General features: G+C 39.9%; 1 protein-coding gene across 8 annotated transcripts in view; it reads right to left on the bottom strand.

Moving 5' to 3' along the window:
- Positions 1 to 21443, bottom strand: part of celf4 (CUGBP, Elav-like family member 4) — a 557316-nt gene that overhangs the window by 94896 nt on the left and 440977 nt on the right. For 5 of the 8 annotated variants that reach the window (XM_069924113.1, XM_069924109.1, XM_069924111.1 and 2 more), the window contains exon 7: positions 8380 to 8547. The exons of 2 other annotated variants lie outside the window; for them this stretch is intronic. In XM_069924113.1, coding sequence (XP_069780214.1) covers positions 8380 to 8547 — 168 coding nt within the window. Of the gene's footprint in view, positions 1 to 5245; positions 5738 to 8379; positions 8548 to 21443 lie in introns of those variants that run through there. One more of the 8 variants, XM_069924117.1, reaches the window with a different exon arrangement.

Raw genomic sequence — 21443 nt, 5'->3', positions numbered from 1 at the left:
CTGCATCTCTGAAGATGCACCTTCAGCTGCCAACGTCACAAGCTCAGCAGCTTCCCCCAAAACTTCTCCTCCTCTCCTCCTCTCCTTCTTTTAAGACCCTCTTTAAAACCATCCTTAATGATAATCTATTTGTGTGTTTTTCACTAATTTCTCTTCACATGGCCCAATGTCAATTTACTTGGAAGTAGGCCATAAAATTTCTTCAACTGCTTTGATACTTAGCCCAATCGTGTTTTGCTTCATGTTCAGTCTTCTATTCAAGTCTTGAATTCACTCAGTGAGCATTCACAGTTTACTGTTGTAAAATATTTCAACGACTCTCAATCTTAAAAAAGAATTTTTTTAGTCCTCAATGACCTGCCATTGAGCTCCTGTTCCAGAAGAAACAATCTGTTGGCTTCAAAGCACTCAGCCACGCCATGCACAAGTATGGAGATCGAAATTGTGCAGAGCTCTCCAAATAAGTTCATCAAAGCCAAGTGAAATCTCAGCCAGTGTTCCTCTGTCCTGTCCTGAAACCTGTTTACTGTGAAGGCCAACATAACATTTGGTCTTCCTAATTGGTTGTTTCGCCTTCACATTTGCTTACTGTGATTTATTTTCAAAGTATTCTGGTTTTGTATTCATCCTGTGAAAGTTCATAACTACATCACATTTTTGTTTGATCAGGTTCCTGGAAAGTGGATTGGGAGATAAGATCACCTAACAACCAATGGGTGAATGATTTTCAATAACTTTGTGGGAAGTTGTTGGAGATCTAAAATATCTTGCCTTGTGTTACAGCTGGTTCGTTTTCTGCCTTGACACTTCGTGAACATCTGTTACAGTTGCCTTATGCATGTTGGAGTGAAACATGGAAGTCTGCAGAAGCTGTGTGATTGTAGTAAAAATACTGAAATGCTGAAGAAACTCAGCAGGTCTCACAGCATTTATAAGAGGTAAAGATATATAACAGACGTTTTGGCCCTGAGCTCTTCTTCAAGGTATGAGTAAAAGCAGGCTAGCACCTGAATTAAATGGTTGGGGAGAATGGAAGAAAGGGCAGGCAAAGGAATACAGGCCAACAGACAAAAGGTGTTAATTGGATATGGATGGACACGGGAGAGAGGAAAATTAAGAAGTGATGGGAGGGTGTGCGGAATTGATGGGGGGGATGTGGTTTGGTTTTGTAATGCAGAGCCGGAAGAAAGGAGACAGACGGAAAAGGGAAGAGAGAGAGAGAGAGAGAGACAGACAGACAGATAGAGCTACTGGAAATGAGACATGGGAAAGGGGTGCTAATAGAAACCAGAGAAGCCAATATCATTGCCACCCTGTTGGAGGGTGCCCAAATGGAATATGAAGTGTTGTTTCTCCAGTTTGCAGATGGTCTCAGTCTAGCAATGCATGAGATGATGGACAGAGGTGAGCAACGGAATGGGGTGGAAAATTGAAAAGGGTGGCCAGTGGGAGATATCCACTATTACAGCAGATAGAACCATGGTGCTCAGCGAAGTGATCTTCTAGTATACGTCCAGTCTATCCAATGTAAAGGAGACCACAATGGGATCACTGGATGCAGTAGATGACCACTGCAGATTCACAACTGAAATGTTGCTTGTGGCCCTGAACGGTGGTGAGGAAGGAGGTGTGGGTGCAAGTGGAGCACCTCCCACAGTCACAGGGATATGTGCCAAGGGGGTGATTAGTAGAAATGGAGGAGTGAATGAAGGTAGTCACAACGGGAGTGGACCCTGCAGAAAATGGAGAGGAGGGGAGCAGGGAAGATGTGTTGGGTGGTGGGATCAAGCAGTAGGTGATGTAAATGGCGGAGTTTGAAATGTTGTATGCGGAGACTGGTAGAGTGATAGTTGAAGACAAAGGGAATCCTGTTGCATGCGGAAGGGACAGAAATGTGGGTAATATGCAGGTGAGGGCCGAGTTGATGATGGTAGAGGAGAAGCCACTTTGATTGAATGCATGTTAGAGCAGACTACATTGGAATATGTTGGTATTTTTACAGTGAACAGCAAATGTCAGGAAGTTTGAAACCTATAGATCATAAGAAAAGTTCTGAAAATGCTCTCAGAGCTCTGCCAGAAACATCCAAGCTTTGCTCATGGAATCCAGAGGCAAAGAGTGAACCTTCTACATTTCCTCAGAAGATACACAGCTGAACCTTGATCAGATTAGGGCAGACACAGGAACAGCCAGTCCATTCATTTGAATGGGCAGAATGAACCTGAGGAACCAAGTATAAAGCCATGTAGATTTCTTTTCAAAATTCATCACATTTATTTAGATGTGTTTAATATTTATTTTAATTGCAGCAACATTCAGAAACATCCAAAGCCTTGGCTGACTTGTCAATGGGTCAAGTTGGTTTAATTGAGTGAATGAGTTTTCTTAGCTGTTGTGTGGGTAGATCTACTTCATATCTGCTCATATGAGAGCATTGCATCCAAAATTTCCCATGCGGGCCTTTGACAATTTGATTCAAGGTGTGCTGTGAAAGCCAAGAGTAGCAGGGTAGGATTTGGACTTTTGATCTATTGCCCTCTGCCAGAGAATGATCAAGCAGAGATATATTAATGGCCTTTGGACAAGATGGACACCGAGGTGAATGAATCCAATTACTTGGTGTCTTTTGGTGCCCATTTTGCACTTGTATTCCCTGTGAGATATTACCTATGCATTCAATCAGACCAAGAAATGTTGCAGGGCAGTCAGGGGAATAAGAAAAAAAATAACTAGAGGCAATGGGTATGTTGAAAAAATATCTTTGATACTTGAACTCCACATGAAACTGTTTTAACTCTCTAGCGTATTGATCATAAATCAGGACTCGCATATTTTCGAACAAGTTGATCATAATTAAGAGTGGCTTCAGAAATGCATAGCCAGTCTGAATGCATTAGTGTTGACACTGAATGCATTAGTGCACTGACACCATGTTTGTGCACTCTTCTGAACATTCTGGATGAAGGATTGGTTCGAGGTAAGTCAAAAGGAATAAGACTATCTGATGCAAATTAATGTCAGCTGTTGCAATCAGTCTGACATCAGATTTGGCACAGTGAGCAAATAATTTCCAGAACATTTCATGAATATTTCAGGACTAAGAGAAGAATTAATGCTCTTAAAAGCATTAGAAAATAGCCAAAGGACCAGATATTTTGATGAAGATTAAAGTTATCTGCAGAACTGGAAATCTGAAATAATTACAGAAGATCCTGGAAACACTCAACAAGTCAGGCTGCATCTGTGGAAAGAGAAAGTGAGTTTTAATTTCAGGTTGATGTCTCTTTATGGGTCTGAAGAAGAGTGTATGTCTTTGTTTCTCTTTTCACAGATCGTGCCTGATTTGATGCATTTGTTTCCAGCATTTTCTTTTATTATTAAAGATTCCTACAGTAACTTAGAACTGGAACAGACATCAGGAATTGAACACTCTCTTTCAGTGATGTAAACACTGATGTACTTTCTTGTGATTTCTCTTTGGTTAATGTGTACTGAGTATTGCTACAAGGAGAATCTACCTTTAAAATAAAATAGAGTGCTAGCTTTTCCAGACTGCCTTTTATATGTTACCTCATAAAGGCATTTTATTTTCTAGAAAAATGTAAATATGAAAGTTGTCCTCTCTAACTTCTGTTCAGGTGTTCACTCAGAAATTTTACATATATATCACTTTCCCTGTGAAGTCAAAAGAGACTGCAGACGTTGGAATCTGGAACACAGCTGATGCAGGGTCTTAATCCGAAATGTCAATTTGTACCTTTTGCCCCTCACAGATGATGCTTGATCTGCTGTGTTCTTTCAGGGATACACAACTTGAATTTTCAGATTGAACACTTTTCAAGCTACAGACTGCAAAATTTAAAAATAAATTCCACACTTGCACATCTAGAAGCAGCACAGTACATTAATCTTGTAAATTTGCATATTAACATTGTGTGTAACCTGAAGCAGCCAAACACTTGGCTGCCCATTGATTGCCTCCTTGATTATAATGTCCAGCAGAGCCACCAGGCTTCATCATTTTTGGGCTGTTACCATCCCACTTACACTGGCAGCCAAATCATAACCTGCTCCCGTATCAAAACACTCCAAAAATTTCAACACAAAGTCCTTTCGTTTCCATGATCTGCCTTTTGATCTGTACTTGCAAAGAGCTGGAAGGAATTTTGAACTGAACTAGGGGAAAAGGCTGCTCTCAACCTTTGATCCTACCCTTCCCAAATTCTATTCACTGCCTGGTTTGGTTTTCAGGGAGAAATGGAAATTCCAACAATAAATGATTTTCCCCAAAAAGCTGCCATTAACAACCCTGTAATGATCTTCCTAAAATGTGGAATTTGAAATATGGACTTTGCATTCCTGTGTTTTGGCTTATGTTTGTAAGAACATGTGACTAAGTCATGGCATGGTGACCAAAAATGTTCTCCCTCCATTGACTTTGGATTTAGAACCTTAATTACCTTTGCAATAATGAATTAGGAAAATAGACTATTAGTTCAACACATTTGTTTCAAATCAGAGAGAATGAAAGTACAACTTTTCAGCAACAATAGTTGTGTCTTGCCATCGATCCCTGTAACACGATAATGGGAAATGTATTTTTTGTTTTGTTTTCACTTCTGTTCTTCTAATGGTGCAGGCTCCAAATATTCATCAAGAGAGGAATATAGTGTCAGTGTTGGTAGTGTTCTTATCTCTGTCAGAAGATGGTGCAATCAAGGATGACTGGAGAATATGGGCACAAACGTCTGGTCTGAACACCAGTGTAACAGTGAGGGAGGGTTGTATTATCTGATATGCTATCATGAATTGCTAAATTGTATTTTGTCCGCTTTCTCAGATGAATGTTTACAATTCCATGCCATGATTTTAAATGGGGATAATTAGTTCCTATATCCAAGGCTAAATTTACTCCCTTAATACAGTTTTATGTTTGAACATTGAAGTAACAGTCATACTTTGTTCTTCGCAACAGTGACAACATTTCAATAAGTGAAGTACTCCCTTGGTGGTAAAGCACTTTGGGAATTTGTAAATAAAATGTGAGTCTTTTCAAATATGTTTAATATATGTCAATAATTGGGCATAATTTTTGTAATATTTTCCCATTCATTTTAATGGAAAACATGCATATTTACAGCAAAACTAATGTAATGTCAAGTCATGGGTTCAGCTTTACTTCAACTGACCAATCACTGAAAAATCTGCTGAAAAGATTTTGAGCAAAAAAAAATCACAGCCTGAGTTTAATTTGCAAGTGTGGTATTTATAGCCAGTAGTGTAATTAGAATTCTCATGCACATGAAGAATAGCTAATGTTGTGGTATGAGTAGATTTCACAAAAGCCCCTGGTATTGTTGGTTAATAGATTTAATCCTAAAGAGCTGAGTAGTACAATTTTACATTCTCTTCTCTTCCAGTGAAAACCTAGTGCTGATGAGAGTTTACAATTGGAATAATGACTTAAGTTCATCTGCACTTACAGGGTACATTACTGTTCAATCGGGATTAGTAAACACAGAGTAATGGATACCTGGGAGTGATTCCAAAGCAGTAATGCAATACAGAAGTTCAGATGGCTCATACAAATAATAACGGAAATGTAGGAGAGATTGCAAAATTATAATCTCAACTGGGAGTTTAGGTAACTCTTAAGAGCACCCCCTCCCCCACCCGAGTTTGCTTCTTGACATCATCTGAACTTGCTGGTTCCATTTCAAACAAAGTGTGCTTGAAACTAGAAACAAACAAATAGAAAATGTTACAAATGAAGCAGCACCTGGTTATGGAATTCTATTTATTTCATTCGCCTGTTGTTTGAATTGAATATTTAGAAAACCATTATCATCTGTGGGAACTGATCAGTAACTTCAGTTTTGATTAAGTCATAAATTTGGAATCAAATTTGGATCACTCTCAGCACACCATCCCTAAATATCGAGATTTGGTTGCAGGTCTGAAATCCTTGCCTGCCATTTATTGCAGTTAATGATATACAAGATCAACATAGTGCATGAGCAGTTTAAGGTCATTATTCTCGTCATGGCATCGGCCGGCAGTGGTGCCACTGAGTGCCTCTACTCTCCTTGACCTTGACACATGATGGCAGGCACATTCCAAAAATAATGAGTGCGTTTATTGAGAGGAAGAATTGTAATCATTCCACAGGAACTATTATTTCAAAGGCATTTCCGTAATGAGGGCAAAACAATGAATGGTGTGTGTGTGTGTGTGTGTGTGTGTGTGTGTGTGTGTGTGTGTGTGTGTGTGTGTGTGTGTGTGTGTGTGTGTGTGTGTGTGTGTGTGTGTGTGTGTGTGTGTGTGTGTTTGTGTGTGTGTGTTTCTAGATGTTGACTATAGAAGATGAGCCTCAGAGCATCTATTATATTTCTTGTGTGGATTCTGTCACCAAATAAAAGGCTTCATGCTGAAGAAAACTAAAACTGGATGTGGGGTACATCCCTGAGAACAACAAAAGCTGTACAACTATCCCCTATGTGCACATCCTTCTTAGTATCTCCTCAGAGCTATTCAGGCATTCACTTGAAGAGCAGAGATTGGTTAAAATACCAAACAGGGTAACTGAATTACAGGGAAAGGTTAAACAGGTTAGGGCTTTATTCCCTGGAGCTTCAGAGATGAGGAGAGATTTGGTCAAGGAAATTTGATCAATTATTAGGGGTAGAGAAAGAATAAATGTAAGCAGGCTTTTTCCATTGAATTTAGGTCAGACTATAACATAGGTTAAGGGTGAAAGGTGAGATATTTAGGGGAAATATTAGGGGGAACTTCTTCACACAGAGAGTGGTGAGAGTGTGGAATGAGCTGCCAGCTGAAGTGGTGAATGCAGGCTAAATTTTGACATTAAAGAAAAATTTGGATAGGATCAGGGTTAGGAGAGGTATGGAGGGCTACAGTCCAGGTGCAGGTCAATGGGACTGGGTAGAATAATAAATTGGCACAGATGGGCCGAAGGGTCTGTTTCTGTGCTGTGGTGTTCTAAAGTTCTTTAAGGCTTGTTTGCTCTGTGCTGGAGGGAGAGAAGGATCAGAGCTTCACTTGTGACTGGGGACGTGGGGTTGGACCTGAGCATGTTGTTGTTGGGAGGGTTTAGAAAAGAATAAGGAGTAGAGTCTGTGTGAGAATGGATATGATGCAGAGGGATAGATTGACCCCTTGCAATTAGAGGGGGTAGGCAGTGGCAGGGGAGAGTGATTGTAGCCTGTGCTGTGTTTGGTTGGGGCTGGGAGAAGGACTGGAACTTGTATCATCAGTGGGTAAGTGGGATTTTGGAGAGCCATCCGTGGCCTTTCCTCACCAGAAACGGATTATGCCAGTAATGAAGATCACTTTTGGAGTTCTGGGTGAGGAGGCTGATCTTCTATTGGTGACCTGGGCAGTGCACAGGTCATGGAGTCAGGTGATTAGCATCAGGAATTCAGAGGTTTAGCAGTGACTTTGGGAGTGGCGAAGATGTTGACATGATTGGGGCCATAACAATTAAAATGTAGCATAGGTCGCACCTGACAGAGTTCCAGTTTAGCCGAATGTTTGGAGAATTTTATATTCTAGGAGTAAGCAGGAATGTTCACTCCCAGAATCCTGTGGTCTAAATTCCCTGAAATGCTCCAAAGGAGCAAAGCACCATGAATGAGGTCATACCCTGCATCACTGAAGTGCTTGTTTAAATTGGACGAGTTATATGAGAACACTTATTTACTGTTGTCTCATTCCCTCCCAACATTATTTTTCAGCTGCATTACCCTGAAAAAAAAAGTACTGTTTTATCTTACTGGGTTTCAAGGCTTGTTTCAAATCATTGTTATCTATCAAAGGCATTTTCATCTGAAGGATGTACAGAAATGCTTCCTATATTTGGCAAATAACTTCACAATTCTTCACACTAAAAATAAAATCATGAATGTCTTGGTAAAACAAATGCATGATGTAACAGCTTTGTGTTTGGATGCTATAGAATGATGAAGCTGACTGCAACAAAATTTGCATTTGTTTGAAACATTTTTAAAACCATATATTGTTCAGCTAGGTCCTGGGCATCAATTCACAAAGGTTTTGGTCAATTTAGTGATGTATCTCTTATTAATTGTGTGGTAGTATTGTCAGTGTGATAACAGAACTTGGATTAATTGCATTAGCCTGGAGCCCATTTCTACTGTTCTTCACACTATAATGGTAATTGATATATTTTTTCTCCAGAAATGTGAGTGTAGTGGTGCCCAACTTCCTTGATCTTTGGGATTGTAAACTATTCTTGTTAATTTACTGCGGCTGAACATAAGATGTATTCAGTGGCAGTAACAGCCTGAAATAGCCCAGGACAACCACACTTTGAAGGGTATTCTAATGGTGGACACTCACCGTGCGTGCAGACGGAGCTTACTGTGTGCCACATCTGGTTGGAGTTTTCATCTCCCGCCTGAGCGATTGGGAGGACTGGTGAGCCGGCTCTAGTGAATAACAAAAGAGCACATCGCGGGCCGGATGAAACGTCCTGCCTGGCCTCTGGAGACCACTCATGAGCTGACCCTTTGGAATAATTAAAAAGTGCATTGAGGGCCGAATGTAATGATCCAACAGGCTATTTCCAGCCTGTGGGCTATTTTATGTTGTGCAATATTGTGCTAGATTTTAGATGGTACAAACACATTACTCAGTCCCTTTAAGGAGCCACAAATTGGCCCATTTATGTAAATGAACAAAATATTTCCAACAAACAGCATACTGGCATACTTTACATCAGTGCTACTCATATATTGACCTGGAAGCTTTTTGCAGCCCTATTCCCCATTACCTAGGTCCTTTGGCAAAATGCTGCCACTCATGCCTCCATGGCTCTATTTATGTCCTGGTCAGTTGAGAGTTTTTAAACGTGCCAGTGGCAAATATCATCCCCTCCCCTTTTCTTGCTTTCCAGTAAAAGAAGGCAAGGGAATGCTTTTGAGAGGGAGATCTATCCAAATTTTCACTGGATTTTCTAAAATGGAACCCTTTGGTCCCATCATTTAATCTCTATGGAAGATCACCTGGCCTATTTTGTGGAGAAGCACGAAGCTACATCACATCAAAGTGTGTTGCTGCATGTCTGAACACAGCCCTGTGCAACAACAGTGAAAACAATATCAAGTTGCCTTTATAAACTCTAGGTATTGATTGAAACAATAGTTCTTCATGAAGACTACTGGGTTCTTACCACGCTCATCATTTCTCAGGTATGCTGAGCTGATGTGTGTCAAACTTTGTGGAAATCATTTCAATACTCAATAGAAAGAGATTGTGCTTGAACTTTCTTTGCTAAACTAACTTTAAAGTAATCTTCAATTAGCTCACAGAAATTTTTTTTTAACTTACTCTCTTTTCATAAAACAAAAGCCCAAACATAAAACCTTATGAACATAGCCCACTTTGCTTGGTAGGAGAAAGCAAAAAAAGTATGTAAGTGACAAAATGCTTAGCAATTGAGCTGATTATTTAAATAATATATGTTTAAATAATTTAACAATGTAAAGCTTAGAATAAAACTTTAAGATCATAAGCTAACATATAATGTATTCTAACAAAGTTCATGGTACAAGCAACATTTAAAAATTGCATGTGCTTAGCATTTTTCTTTTTTCAACCAAGTCATTATGCTAATTTGTACATGGAATAATTTTCAAATTTGTTATGAGATGAAGCACTTCTGTGTATACACAATACTTTTGATTTATAGACATGTAAGCAATATTTTGAGTGAGATCCTGCTGAGCTTACAGATGGGCATCATTTCCTTCAAACTCCTGGGGCCTTGAGGAGCTGCCACAAACCTTCTTTCTCCTTTGTGCTCAGATATTTATATCTCTTCTACTTATCTTTGTTCTTAATAGAATCAGATCACTGTTTGCCACCCTGAGAAGAATACTCACAGCGACCAAAGTTACTAGGCAATTTTCCATCCGTGTCTTCATTGCCCATAGAGCCACAATTAACCAAGTACTAAAGCATTCTGGGAAGAACCTGTCTAAGCATTGACTGAGTAATGTTGAGTCCAGAAAGCAGATCAATCACACATGCTGAGAATAACAAAGGTTGGAGGAAAGTTTAAAAGCTGAGATCACGTCCTATCTTCACCTGGCATGATCCATTGTCATGCACATGACTGGATTCCTAATAAAACGTGATGGCCCAATAGTTTGGACAACCACTGTACCTCATCAATAGAAACAAAGGGAAACTTCCATTCATAGAACTGACATCCCAGCCTCTTTGTAGCCAGTCATCAAGAGGGCCGGGTTAGCAGTTGACTTTCTCAGATTGGGAATGGGATGTGAAACAACTGATTTTACATTGCACAATGAAATGACCATGTGTTCTTTTTAAAGACTTTTCTGTTGTACATGAGCACTCCAACCAGTGAAGCCAGCTGATCATAATTGTAGTGGTAATATAAATAGTGAACCTGAGCTGCAAAATATGAAAAAAAGTAATTCTTTATCATGTTTTGTAGCTTTAAATATAAGTCAAAAACAAAGCCATAAACCAATAAAAGCTATGTTGTAATATGAAAGGAGTACAATACAATCTTTGCACCTGATCACTGTATAAACACTCAGTCATCAAAGTCACAGTTGAACAGTGTCATTATCCTCCCTTGGGTTACCTTTCCACCTACAACTCATTGCCACCATCTGCCCCTAGTTATTCTTTCGGCTTACGACAGAGTTAGTGGACAGTGATATTTTTTGGTAACTGGAGTAAAATTAAACAACTGTTTGATCCTGTGCACCTGGGATTTGAGTTCCACCAGGGCTGGCATGAAGATAAAAATCACAGCTGACTACTAAAATGGAACATCCACCTGTCTCCAGCAGAAATAAATGGTTTATGCATTGTCGTTTTTCTTAGGAATCCAGCTGTGGGCCTGCTGATTGATCAGGCCAAGTGAAAAAAAAGGACACGGTCACAACATTTTTATCCTCCCTCAATCTACCTGCTGGTGGAATAAACTGAAGTAATATTATGCATTTTTTAATATCTCTGTACAAAGTAAAAATAAGGTGGAGGAAAAACAGAAAGAGTTACAAAATGCAATTTAGGTTTCAATTATTTGTTTGAGATCTCTGGGCAAAGTAGAGCTCCTGTATTGCTTCTGTTGCATTACCATATTTGATTGTGATTAACATGGATGTAAACTATAGGAGAGAAACATACTGTTTGCTTTACTTATGCTCCTGCACTTTCACTTTGGCCAAAAAAGCAACAGCTTGTGACATACTGCTTCTCAATCTAGCAGTCTGGTCAAGAAGCAAATTATAAGATCTCTGTATTGCCAAGCAAATCTAAGTGAATGGCATCCCTGGGACTGAGACCCCAGACCATCTGGCCGTTGCCTGAAGCAGTGACATTGTGCAGAAATGGAAAATACTACGTGAATCAGTTAGGACAAATTCTAAGCACACTTTAGGTTCATCGAGGCAGCAGAATAAAAAAGGGACTATACAATTTGTTTATAAAGTATATAAGACCAAGATCAAAAGATTAAAATTACACACGTCTCCCCTAAAAATAGCATTTTTCCCTACAAAATGCCCATGAAAAATAAATACTTTATTGAGCCCCAGGGGGAAGGAGAACTCATTTTCGTGGTGTCCCACACTGGTGGACTAATGACTTTGTTGAATGAACTTCATAGAGTCAGCTTAATGACCCTATTCATTACATGCTACAAATATGTGATGAGTGCAACATCCTTCATCACAGGCAACCCTACATGAAGCATTTAAAGAGTCTGAATTACTTATCCAAGAGAGGCCGAGTGGGGATTACAAATGAGGAAAGCATGATTTCCTCAAATTCGTAGCCATTAAAAATGCAATAATCTCTAGAATCTGCTGTTACAGTTTTGATTATTCCATGAATAAGCCCCATAAATTTGGAAAATGTCATAATTACAAAGAAGAAGTGTGAAGGTATGTCCTTCAGGTGAATGCTTATGTGCTATGACCCATGGATAATGCTACAAGAACTTCTTTGAGGGCACATAGCCATTAGACACATTTTACAAATTGTCCTCATGCATTACCCATTGGAAACATATCCATGGAAATCATTGATGCATTTCACAACCACCCAAAATCCATTTGCACAAGTTAATTATTTCATAAAATCAACTCAGTGTAAATATTATGTATATCTACCATTGCTGAACCACTGCCAATCCATGGCAATTGTTGGAAGTCAGTAAGGTCGCTTTGGTCTGGATTATTGTCAAACATGGGATTTTTATGACTTTTACTGAGAAATCTAGCTCATAGCTAGACCCAAAATATACAGGAACACTGGAGAATTGAGATATCTTGACTCAGAGATCATTAGACATGGGTTCATTTGTAACTCTGATGTGAATTATCTGTAAAAATACCAGGACTGGCATTCAGATTTTTGATTTTTCAAATGTTATAAGGTAATTTTTTAATTGTTATGCTTTTTGTAGAGGGTTCAATAGCTTTATAAAAGATAGTAGGAATTTAAAAAGAGATTTATTGCTTCAGTTCTCTTGGAGCACAATTAAACAAAGGTTTGGAGTACAGTTTCCTGATATGCTCAGATGCTGGAGGCATTGAAGGAGAAAATACCTCCTGTGTTGAAATGTAAATGATTAAAAACCAATGGAAGAAACTGAAGTTATTGGAAATGTAAATACATCTGAGTGGCGCCCCTGCTGCTTCTTAAAAGGAGCAGAGTAAACCCTTTTGACAATGTGACCTTTATCTTCTTTGTACTACCTGGCATTTATCTGTGCGCTGAACTTTATATGCCCTTCTAAAAATGTATTAAAGGCCTCCCCCATCGATGCGATCTACCAGGATCGTTGTCTGAGGAGGATGCGCAAAATAATTGTGGACTCCTACATCCCTGCCCACGGCATCTTCCAACCACTCCCTTTGGGAAAGAGATACAGGAGTATCAGTGCCAGCACCACCAGGCTGAGAAACAGCTTCTTCCCGCAGGCAGTGAGAATGCTCATCGATCAAAGGAACAGTTCACACTCACTAAACAATATTTATTTATTTATTTGTATACAAATGCATATTTATATATTTCTTTTTTTATATTTTACATGTCCTGCAGATGTATTGTTCGTCTGTATGTATGTGTGTTACGTCCAGTTAATAATGCCACTTTTCACCGTAGACACCTTCCAATTAAATACAAGTATTATAACTTTTAAATATAATGAATGTAAAGAAATAATTACATGAACTCAAATGATTTTAGAAGTGCTCAGTAAAAAGAGTGAGAAAACATTTATCATGCCAAATCTTGCAGTTTCCACCCTGAAATCAACTCCTTTAAAGCTTGCATCTTGTCACAATACGCAGGCCACTGTTGGCTGCACATTTTGCACAGAGGACTGGAGAATGCTGTTTCATCAACTTGTACTTGTGGAATCAGATAATAATGCAATTCACCTGTCATCATAATTGCTCCACAGCTGATGCAATATCGCTGGCTCTCCACTCAGCTCTGTATCATCTCGAAAACAGCAATTTATACACACGGTTGCTCTTCATAGACTTCATCTCAGCCTTCAATACCATTATTCCCTCAGTGATGGTCAAGACGATACAAACTCTAGCCCTCTATACCCCCCTCTGCAACTGGATCCTTGACTTTCTCATTGGAATACCGCAGTCAGTACGAATTGGAAACAACGGCTCCACCTCACTGATCATCAACACAGGCGCACCCCAAGGATCCATGCTTAGCCTACTGATCTGCTCATTATACACCCATGTCTGTGTGGGCAGGTACAATTCTAATGCCATCTACCTTTGCCGACGACACCACAGTTGTCGGCAGAGTCACAAACGGGAATGAGGAAGCATACAGGAGGGAGATAGATCAGCTCATTGAATGGTGTAATGACAACAACCTTGCACTCAATGTCAGCACACCCAGGAAATGATTGTGGATTTCAGATGGAAGTTAGGGGAACATGACCCAGTTCTTATCGAGGGCTTGGTAGTGGAGAAGGCTAAGAACTTTAAATTCCTGGGTGGTCAACATCTCCTAGGATCTGCTTTGGCGCCTCCATGCTGATGCAAGTAAGTCTCCTCAGTGGCTATACTTCATGAGGTGTCTGAGGGGATTCTGTATGTCACCAAAGACTCTTGTAAACTTCTACAGATGTATCGTGGAGAGCATTCTGGCTGGTTGCACCACTGCCTGGTATGGAAGCCCCAATTCTTCAGCAAGAATAAACTGCAGAGGGTTGTTAACTCAGTCTGCAACATCACAGGCACCAGACTTCACTCCATCGAGGACATCTACATGAGGTGGTGTCTTAAAAAAGCAGCCTCTATCCCAAAGACCCCCTCCACCCAGGCCATGCCCTCTTCACTCTGCTACCATCAGGGAAATGGTACAGGAGCCTAAAGATGAGCCCTCAGTAGCACAAGGACAGCTTCTTCCCTGTCATCAGATTCCAGAATAATCAATGAACCAAAGACACGGCCTTCCTCTTCGTGCACTGCTATTTTTATTTTGTTTTTTATAATATTGTTGTAAGATGGTTCATAATATGAATGTTTACACTACGACGCTGCTGCAAAACACTGGATTTCATGACTTGTTCATGGCAATAAATCTTGATTCTGATAATAAACTTGAATTTGGTTTTTTTTGGAGATCTCTAAAATATTGAATATACAGTCTCTCCATCATCCCTCTTCCCTCACCAATTTGAAATTATCTGCATATTTAAAAGTTGTATTTTTTGAATCCATAATCCAAATCATTAATGTAAAATTTGAACACGAGTGGTACAAACACTGATTCTTGAGTATGGATCCTCTTAAACATGGACACAAACACACCACGCATGAATATACACACAGAAAGCACACATGCCAGTGGAGAATGTCATTGGTTAGAATGAGTTGCCTGCATATTGAGACAACATGCAACCTTTGAAGGAGTTGATTTCAGGGTGGCATGAATAATGTTTTCTCACTCTTTTTTAGCAAGCACCCACTAAAATCGAATCAAGAAGTAAATGCACTGTTAACATCTGAGTTCACGTAATTATTTCTTCCCATTCACTATATTTAAAAATTATAATTCTTGTGTCTAATTAAAATTTAGGTGTCTAAAGAGAAAAGTGGCAGTGTTAATTATTTGACTCAAGTGGCCTTTTGTTTAAATTTGATTAAATTAGTGTTTTTTTTAAATTGTTTGGCACTATTATATGAGCATTATTTTTCAAAATAATTTGAAAAAAAGAGGAAAACATAATGCGTTTCACTGTGTCAGTCCATGGGTAGCTTTGTGCACTTCTCTGTGTGGCTTGCAGCCAAACACCAGATCATCTTGGAGAGATTTGTACCTGGCTAATGTGAAAATTTTTGAAGAGGTGTCTGAACTGATGTCAAGCCATTTAATGTGTTGGATGTGCAACATCTTACCGAGATACTCATGCATCTCTAAGTATCTCTAACTAATATTACTTACATGGTGCCATTTCAGTTTGTTGAAATCAGAAGTCTTGTTCAAATCTACCAAGTGTACATTATGGACTATGTAAACAAATGCCATGCATACATATACACATATAAAACACAAATGTCACACACACACACACACACACACACACACACACACACACACACACACACACACACACACACACACACACACACACACACACACACACACACTAACAGAGTAATTTTGCCTTTGCACAATAGTATAAAGTGGAGGTCATGAAAAGGCCACCTCTTTTAGATCTCTACTGATTTTTATTTTTAGTTAACTCCAAAGAACAGATGTGAAATAACTCATTCATTCATGATCACCATTTCACACCATTACACACAGTTACATTGTCCCCATTCTGTTTAGGGGTTGATCCTGTTCAGCTCTAATTTACATCCCAAAGTCAGGGCTCTTCTGACATATGGGTGGGTTCCAAGTTTTTGCTACCATTTCTCAGAATATGAAAGATTAATCTCCCAGAGTCTGGGAGAAAAATCATGGATGTAGAAAGTAAACATGGAGTTGACAGTTGATTAATCCATGGAGCACTGAGATAGGAAGACAAGAATCAGCAATTTTTTCATTGTGTGAGGGAGGTGAAGTGGTCATGTGGCCAATGACAAATTTCACACTGGCAATTTGTCCTTGTAATTAATTGCCAATATACTGGTTAAGGGTCCAGTGTGAAAGCTCCTTAATTGGTGCCAAATCACACTGGGGTAGGTTGTATCATCCCCGGGATTAGCTGACGCCTGCATGCCAATTAACCCAGTGTGAAAGGGACATGGACTATCCAGGGACAAAGTAGTGATGCATTGATGACATTTTTGCATGTGTGCAGGAAAGTGAAGGAAACAAAAAAATTAAAAAGCCATAAACTTTGCCAACCAATATAAACAGAGAGAGAGAGAGAGAGAGAGAGAGAGAGAGAGAGAGAGAGAGAGAGAGAGAGAGAGTGAGAGAGAGTGAGAGAGAGCGTGATGGTGGACCTGCCCTTCCAGAATTCCATGTGGTGAAGAAACCCCTCTATGAGTGTTCTATGCATACAGCCCTTTCCCTGCTGCACAGAATTCTGGGGGTCTTTATAAAGATTTATATAGGTCGGCGCAACAGCAGGTGCTGAAGGGCTCATACTGTGATGCACATAAAGCTTAATTATGTTATAATTAAGCAAGATTAATTTTGTTTAAATACAAGATCATAACACATTGATCAGGATTTAGGGCAGGTCCACCATCACTCAGTGAATCTCTCAGATGTCACTGGTAGAGGATAAACTCTCCTATCCCTGGGGATGCCTTGTGATGTGTGTGAAAGGATGCAGAGAACTGGTTAACAGTGGTCCAGTGAGAACAGAAAAAGTGCCTTCTTCAGCCGGATCACTGAACAGCCAAGTTTTTGGTTAGCCAGTGTGAAAAGGGCTTCTTAGAGTTGCCAGAGAGATTGCTGTCTTAAATAATAATCCTGCTGTGGCTGAAGTGTAAAGTTGCAGTGGAGTTTTAGAGCAACCGTTGCTCCCACATCTGATGTCACGGGAGTGTGTAAAAAGGCTGGAGAGAGTCGTGGATGAGAGGAAGAATTAGTGATCCTTGTACTGGAGCAAGGCCAAAGAATCAAACTGAGAAGCCCTATGAGAAGTGTAATGTTTTTTACCCTTTCCAAAATGACATTGCTGCCCTTGGAGGAGTGGCTGTCATGTCAGGTGCTTGAAAACAGGATGACATTTGAGTTGTCCCCATGAAACTTTGGATAAAATGGGGCGAGGAAGAGATGTCACACAGGAATGGAAGAAAGACAAATTTGTCTCACTGTTGGGTTCTGCCTTCTGACAAGTCTAAGCTTCATATGTTGAAGAATTTTTAATGATGCAATACAATATAATGTCAATAATATGCACCCATGTAACTCTGACTTTTCACAATGTCTTTCTGATCACAATGTGAGTGAGTGGGTGTGATAGTACATATCTATCACCAATGTACATAGTGTATATAGTTACTGTATCTAGACTGTGCTTACAGCGATTGGCTGAGAGCTAAGCCACACCTATTACCTGGGCCTTAAAGGGTTGTGTCCCTAGCCAGGTCGGATCATTCCGGACTGGTCGGCCACCTGTGAAGAGCTCCGGTCTTTTGCTAATAAAAGCCTTGGTTTGGATCAACAAGTCTTTGGTTCTTTCGATGAGCTCTACAGTGGGTGGGTTCAGTGAGTGGTCTGAAATGCTTCTCAAGAATATATCACCTCCTGTTTCATCATTTTCCATGAATCCTATTTAAAATGTAGTTTTGATACTGTTAGCAAGCAGCATTCAATTTTATTCTATTTCTTCACATGACATGGGCTTCACTGCCTAGTCTAGCAGTGATTGCCCTTTTCCATTTTGCATAGCAGTCAATCACATTACTGTGGGTCTGGGAACACATACAGGCCAGACTAACAAATCCTTCCCTAAAGGATTTTTGTGACTGTACTGGTATTTACAATTATCCAATATTTTTCATGGTCATTGTTTACTCTCAATTTATAGCTACTTGAATTTAAATTCAGACTGATATAAACAGGGTAAAATTTTAAGTATATCATTAGTTATCCTTTCACACACAACTGTAGATCTGAGTACAATGTTGTTAATGTTTTGTGTTTCTAGTGGGGGACAGCGGCAGGAAGAGAGGGGACTGTCTCAGCTTCCTTGGGAAGAATATATTGATTATTGTTTCCCTTTCCTACTTTTAAGGGGGGAGCACGATTGCTCTGCATGCACCCTGTGCAGATTCACTTTGCAGCAATGCTCCCACTGCTGCTTCTCACAGTTACCAACCAGTCAGTCAACCAGACTTTAACACTGGTGCCACTTCATTGAGGAACTATGACTTGCTTTGTTGGCTGCAGTCGGCAGAGCTCAAGACAAACTGGAATTTAATTCTAGAGTTCAAAAGAAGGAATAAGGGATTTGATCTTTCCTTTAAATTGCTCTCTGAATCCTGAAAAAGCACATTATTAAGTAACAGTCATTTGCAATTCCAGCTGAAACAGACTTCTGTCATTTTAAAACTGAGACCTCAGACCTGTCATTTTTCACACCATTGAATTCAGACTAATAACTGTAAAGTGAAAAATGTAGCCAGTAAAATCCACTTCATACGGTAGGGTGCGCCTGGTGTAAGGAATGCTGTGCTGATCTGATTTGATATACAGTGGCACGGATTTTCTCCAAGATGGCTATTTGTTGATATCAGGGTGCAGATGGTGATGCTTACTTGCCTACAACATTTTAGGATGCAATACCATTGATTTAAAGTCCCCATTGGTTTATTCATTGTTTTGTGAAATGTCCTCTGTGCTAAGATCTCTAAGGGCATGGGGCATTAATTGTCAGATTAGAAAATAATCCCTGTGATAAATTACTAGAATGTTGTCAATACAGGGTCAACATATATCTAATAAAGAACTATTGAATATAACTCAGGACATCATTCAGTTTTGTGTCAGCCCTCTGCATTAGTAATGTAGCCTGCCCCACCATCCTTCCCCTTGCCTCATAGCCCTGCAATGTAGCCTGCCCCACCATACCTGCCATTGCCTCATAGCCCTGCAATGAGCCTGTCCCACCATCCCTGCCCTTGCCTCGTAGCCCTGCAATTTATTTTCTCTCACAAATTGATCTATTTTTCCTTTACAAGTTGCAATCTGTGCAATTTAGATAATAAACTCTTCCTATTATCAAACTCTTTCTTCATACTGCTTTTATTTTGCTAATCATATTAATTATGTCTCAAATCAAAGAAAAAAAGTTGTAATCATATTGATAATAACTAACAAACTTTTTACACCTGCATTTAAGAAATTATATGACAGCCAACATTAACATAGTAAGGCAAGTAAAACTTAATAGCAGACATGTTGAACAACTATAGTTCACAGGGAAAATCCATGTATGATGCCCATTCCTAAATGTTACTCAAGTCATTTCAGGTATCAGATCTGGAGTCACATAAGGGTTCATTATTGGTAAAAATGGTACACTTAATTCTTGATTTATTGTATCAGTAATTGCTAAAGACGAGTGGTTTTCAAACTTTTTCTTTCCACTCATATCCCACCTTAAGTAGTCCTTATGCCATCAGTGCTCTGCGATTAGTTAGGGATCACTTAAGGTGGGATGTGAGTGGACAGGAAAAGGTTTGAAAACCACTGTTTTAATTTGACCTAACTGACTCGTTATGAGCACAATTTCATAACTCCAAAGGAAATCAGTCAATGACAATTTTTCTCAAGCAAAATATTTCGGTAACAGTGGGTCTAGAGCAGTGGTTCTGTGGTGATACACCACTAGCCTACTCCAGGGGGCAATCTCTGTACTTGCAGGAAGATCACCGGAGGACAGACCACACCTGGCCGGCTGTCAATCAGCCAACCTGAATAGACCTAACTCCACCTGGCCAGCTGTCAATCAACCACCCGGGATATAATCCTGAGCTGGCCCCTCCCAAACCAGTCACTCAGGAGCCACCAGTACAGCTACCACTGTAGCAGAGACTTAATCAAATAAAGCTGTTGTACAGTCTTTCTTGAGTTTTGTGTCTGTTACTGCAGTGCATTACAGGTTCTCAACCTTTTTTTCTCACTCACATACCATCTTAAGTCATCCTTTACTAATCACAGAACACCTATGGCATAGAGATGTGACTGAAAAGAAAATGTTTAAAAACCACTGCTATAGGCAAAGACAATTGCCCTAAAGTAGGCAATACACAAATGTGCTGGAGGAGCTTAGCAGGTCAAGCAGCATCCATATGAAGTAAAAGGTAACCGACATTTTGGGACTGAGCTCTTCATCAGAAATAAGAAAAAAAAACACAGGTAGATGGCTGAATAAAATAGTGGAGGGAGGAGGAGAGAGGAAAGGAATGGGAGAGAATGCACAAGATATGACATCAGTGAGATGGAACAAATGGTCACTGTTCCTCAGAATAAAAGTTCACTTGTGACCAAGCTCTGAGGTTTGTGAAAACATGGTGCCTCCTGAGCTTGTGTTGGCAGCCAATCCAGGCCTCTAGCTGGGTGGGGTTTGGGGTGTGGAAGTAACTTGCATCTTATCCATGGCTATCAGTTCCATGGGTTCCAGGCAGCACAATACTCAAGGTCAGCACAGTGAAGAGACAAGGTTGGACATGTATCTGAAGTTGTGGCTGTGATTGATAGAAGACGGGGACTGAATGAGGCAAAGAAACAGGATGGGTCAGTTTGGAAGCATAGGAGGATCTTGTGGTGGTGTGGAGGTGGGGATAGGGAAGGTTGCATGGTGCCTTTGTAAAATATCGCTGTCATGTTAATGGATCAGAACAAATTTCTGCACTGGGTGAGTTCACACTTGGAAACACTTAAATATAGTTAAAAATAAAACATTTCAAAATGGTCATGCCGTTACATATTTATATCATAACATAAAAAAGCACACTTCAAAGCAATTAAAAACACTGAGGCACACTCATTTAATAAATGGAAATGACCTATATTTCGGGGACCCTCATAAACATTTCTCTGTGTTTCAATGAATCGTCTTGATTTTTCTGCACCTGCCTAAGCATTCATTTTGCAAAGGGTGACCAGCAAGTTTGGATCATTTGTGCTCATGCAGGAGCTGAGAACTCAGCCCCTTTCAAATTGTAGTATCTGGGTAGTCGTCCTGGGACCTGGGTCCAATTATTGTGCAAAAGTGCTAGAAGCACCTTTTAAATGGCAGGGGGTAGACCCATTAAATTGCCAACCTGACGATTGAAAGGTGATCCTGACCCTGCAATGACGCACGTACTCACCGGAAATACTGCCGGATGTTCAGATGCTGGCTACCCGGTGATGCATGCATGAAAATGCTGATGTCACTGTTTCCTGTTCAAATCTCCTGTGGA

The sequence above is a fragment of the Narcine bancroftii genome, chromosome 3 (genome assembly GCF_036971445.1).
Source record: "Narcine bancroftii isolate sNarBan1 chromosome 3, sNarBan1.hap1, whole genome shotgun sequence".
NCBI classification, from domain to species: Eukaryota; Metazoa; Chordata; class Chondrichthyes; order Torpediniformes; family Narcinidae; genus Narcine; species Narcine bancroftii.
The sequence above is the reverse complement of the archived record's forward strand: the minus strand, read 5'-3'. Positions and strand labels throughout refer to the sequence as shown.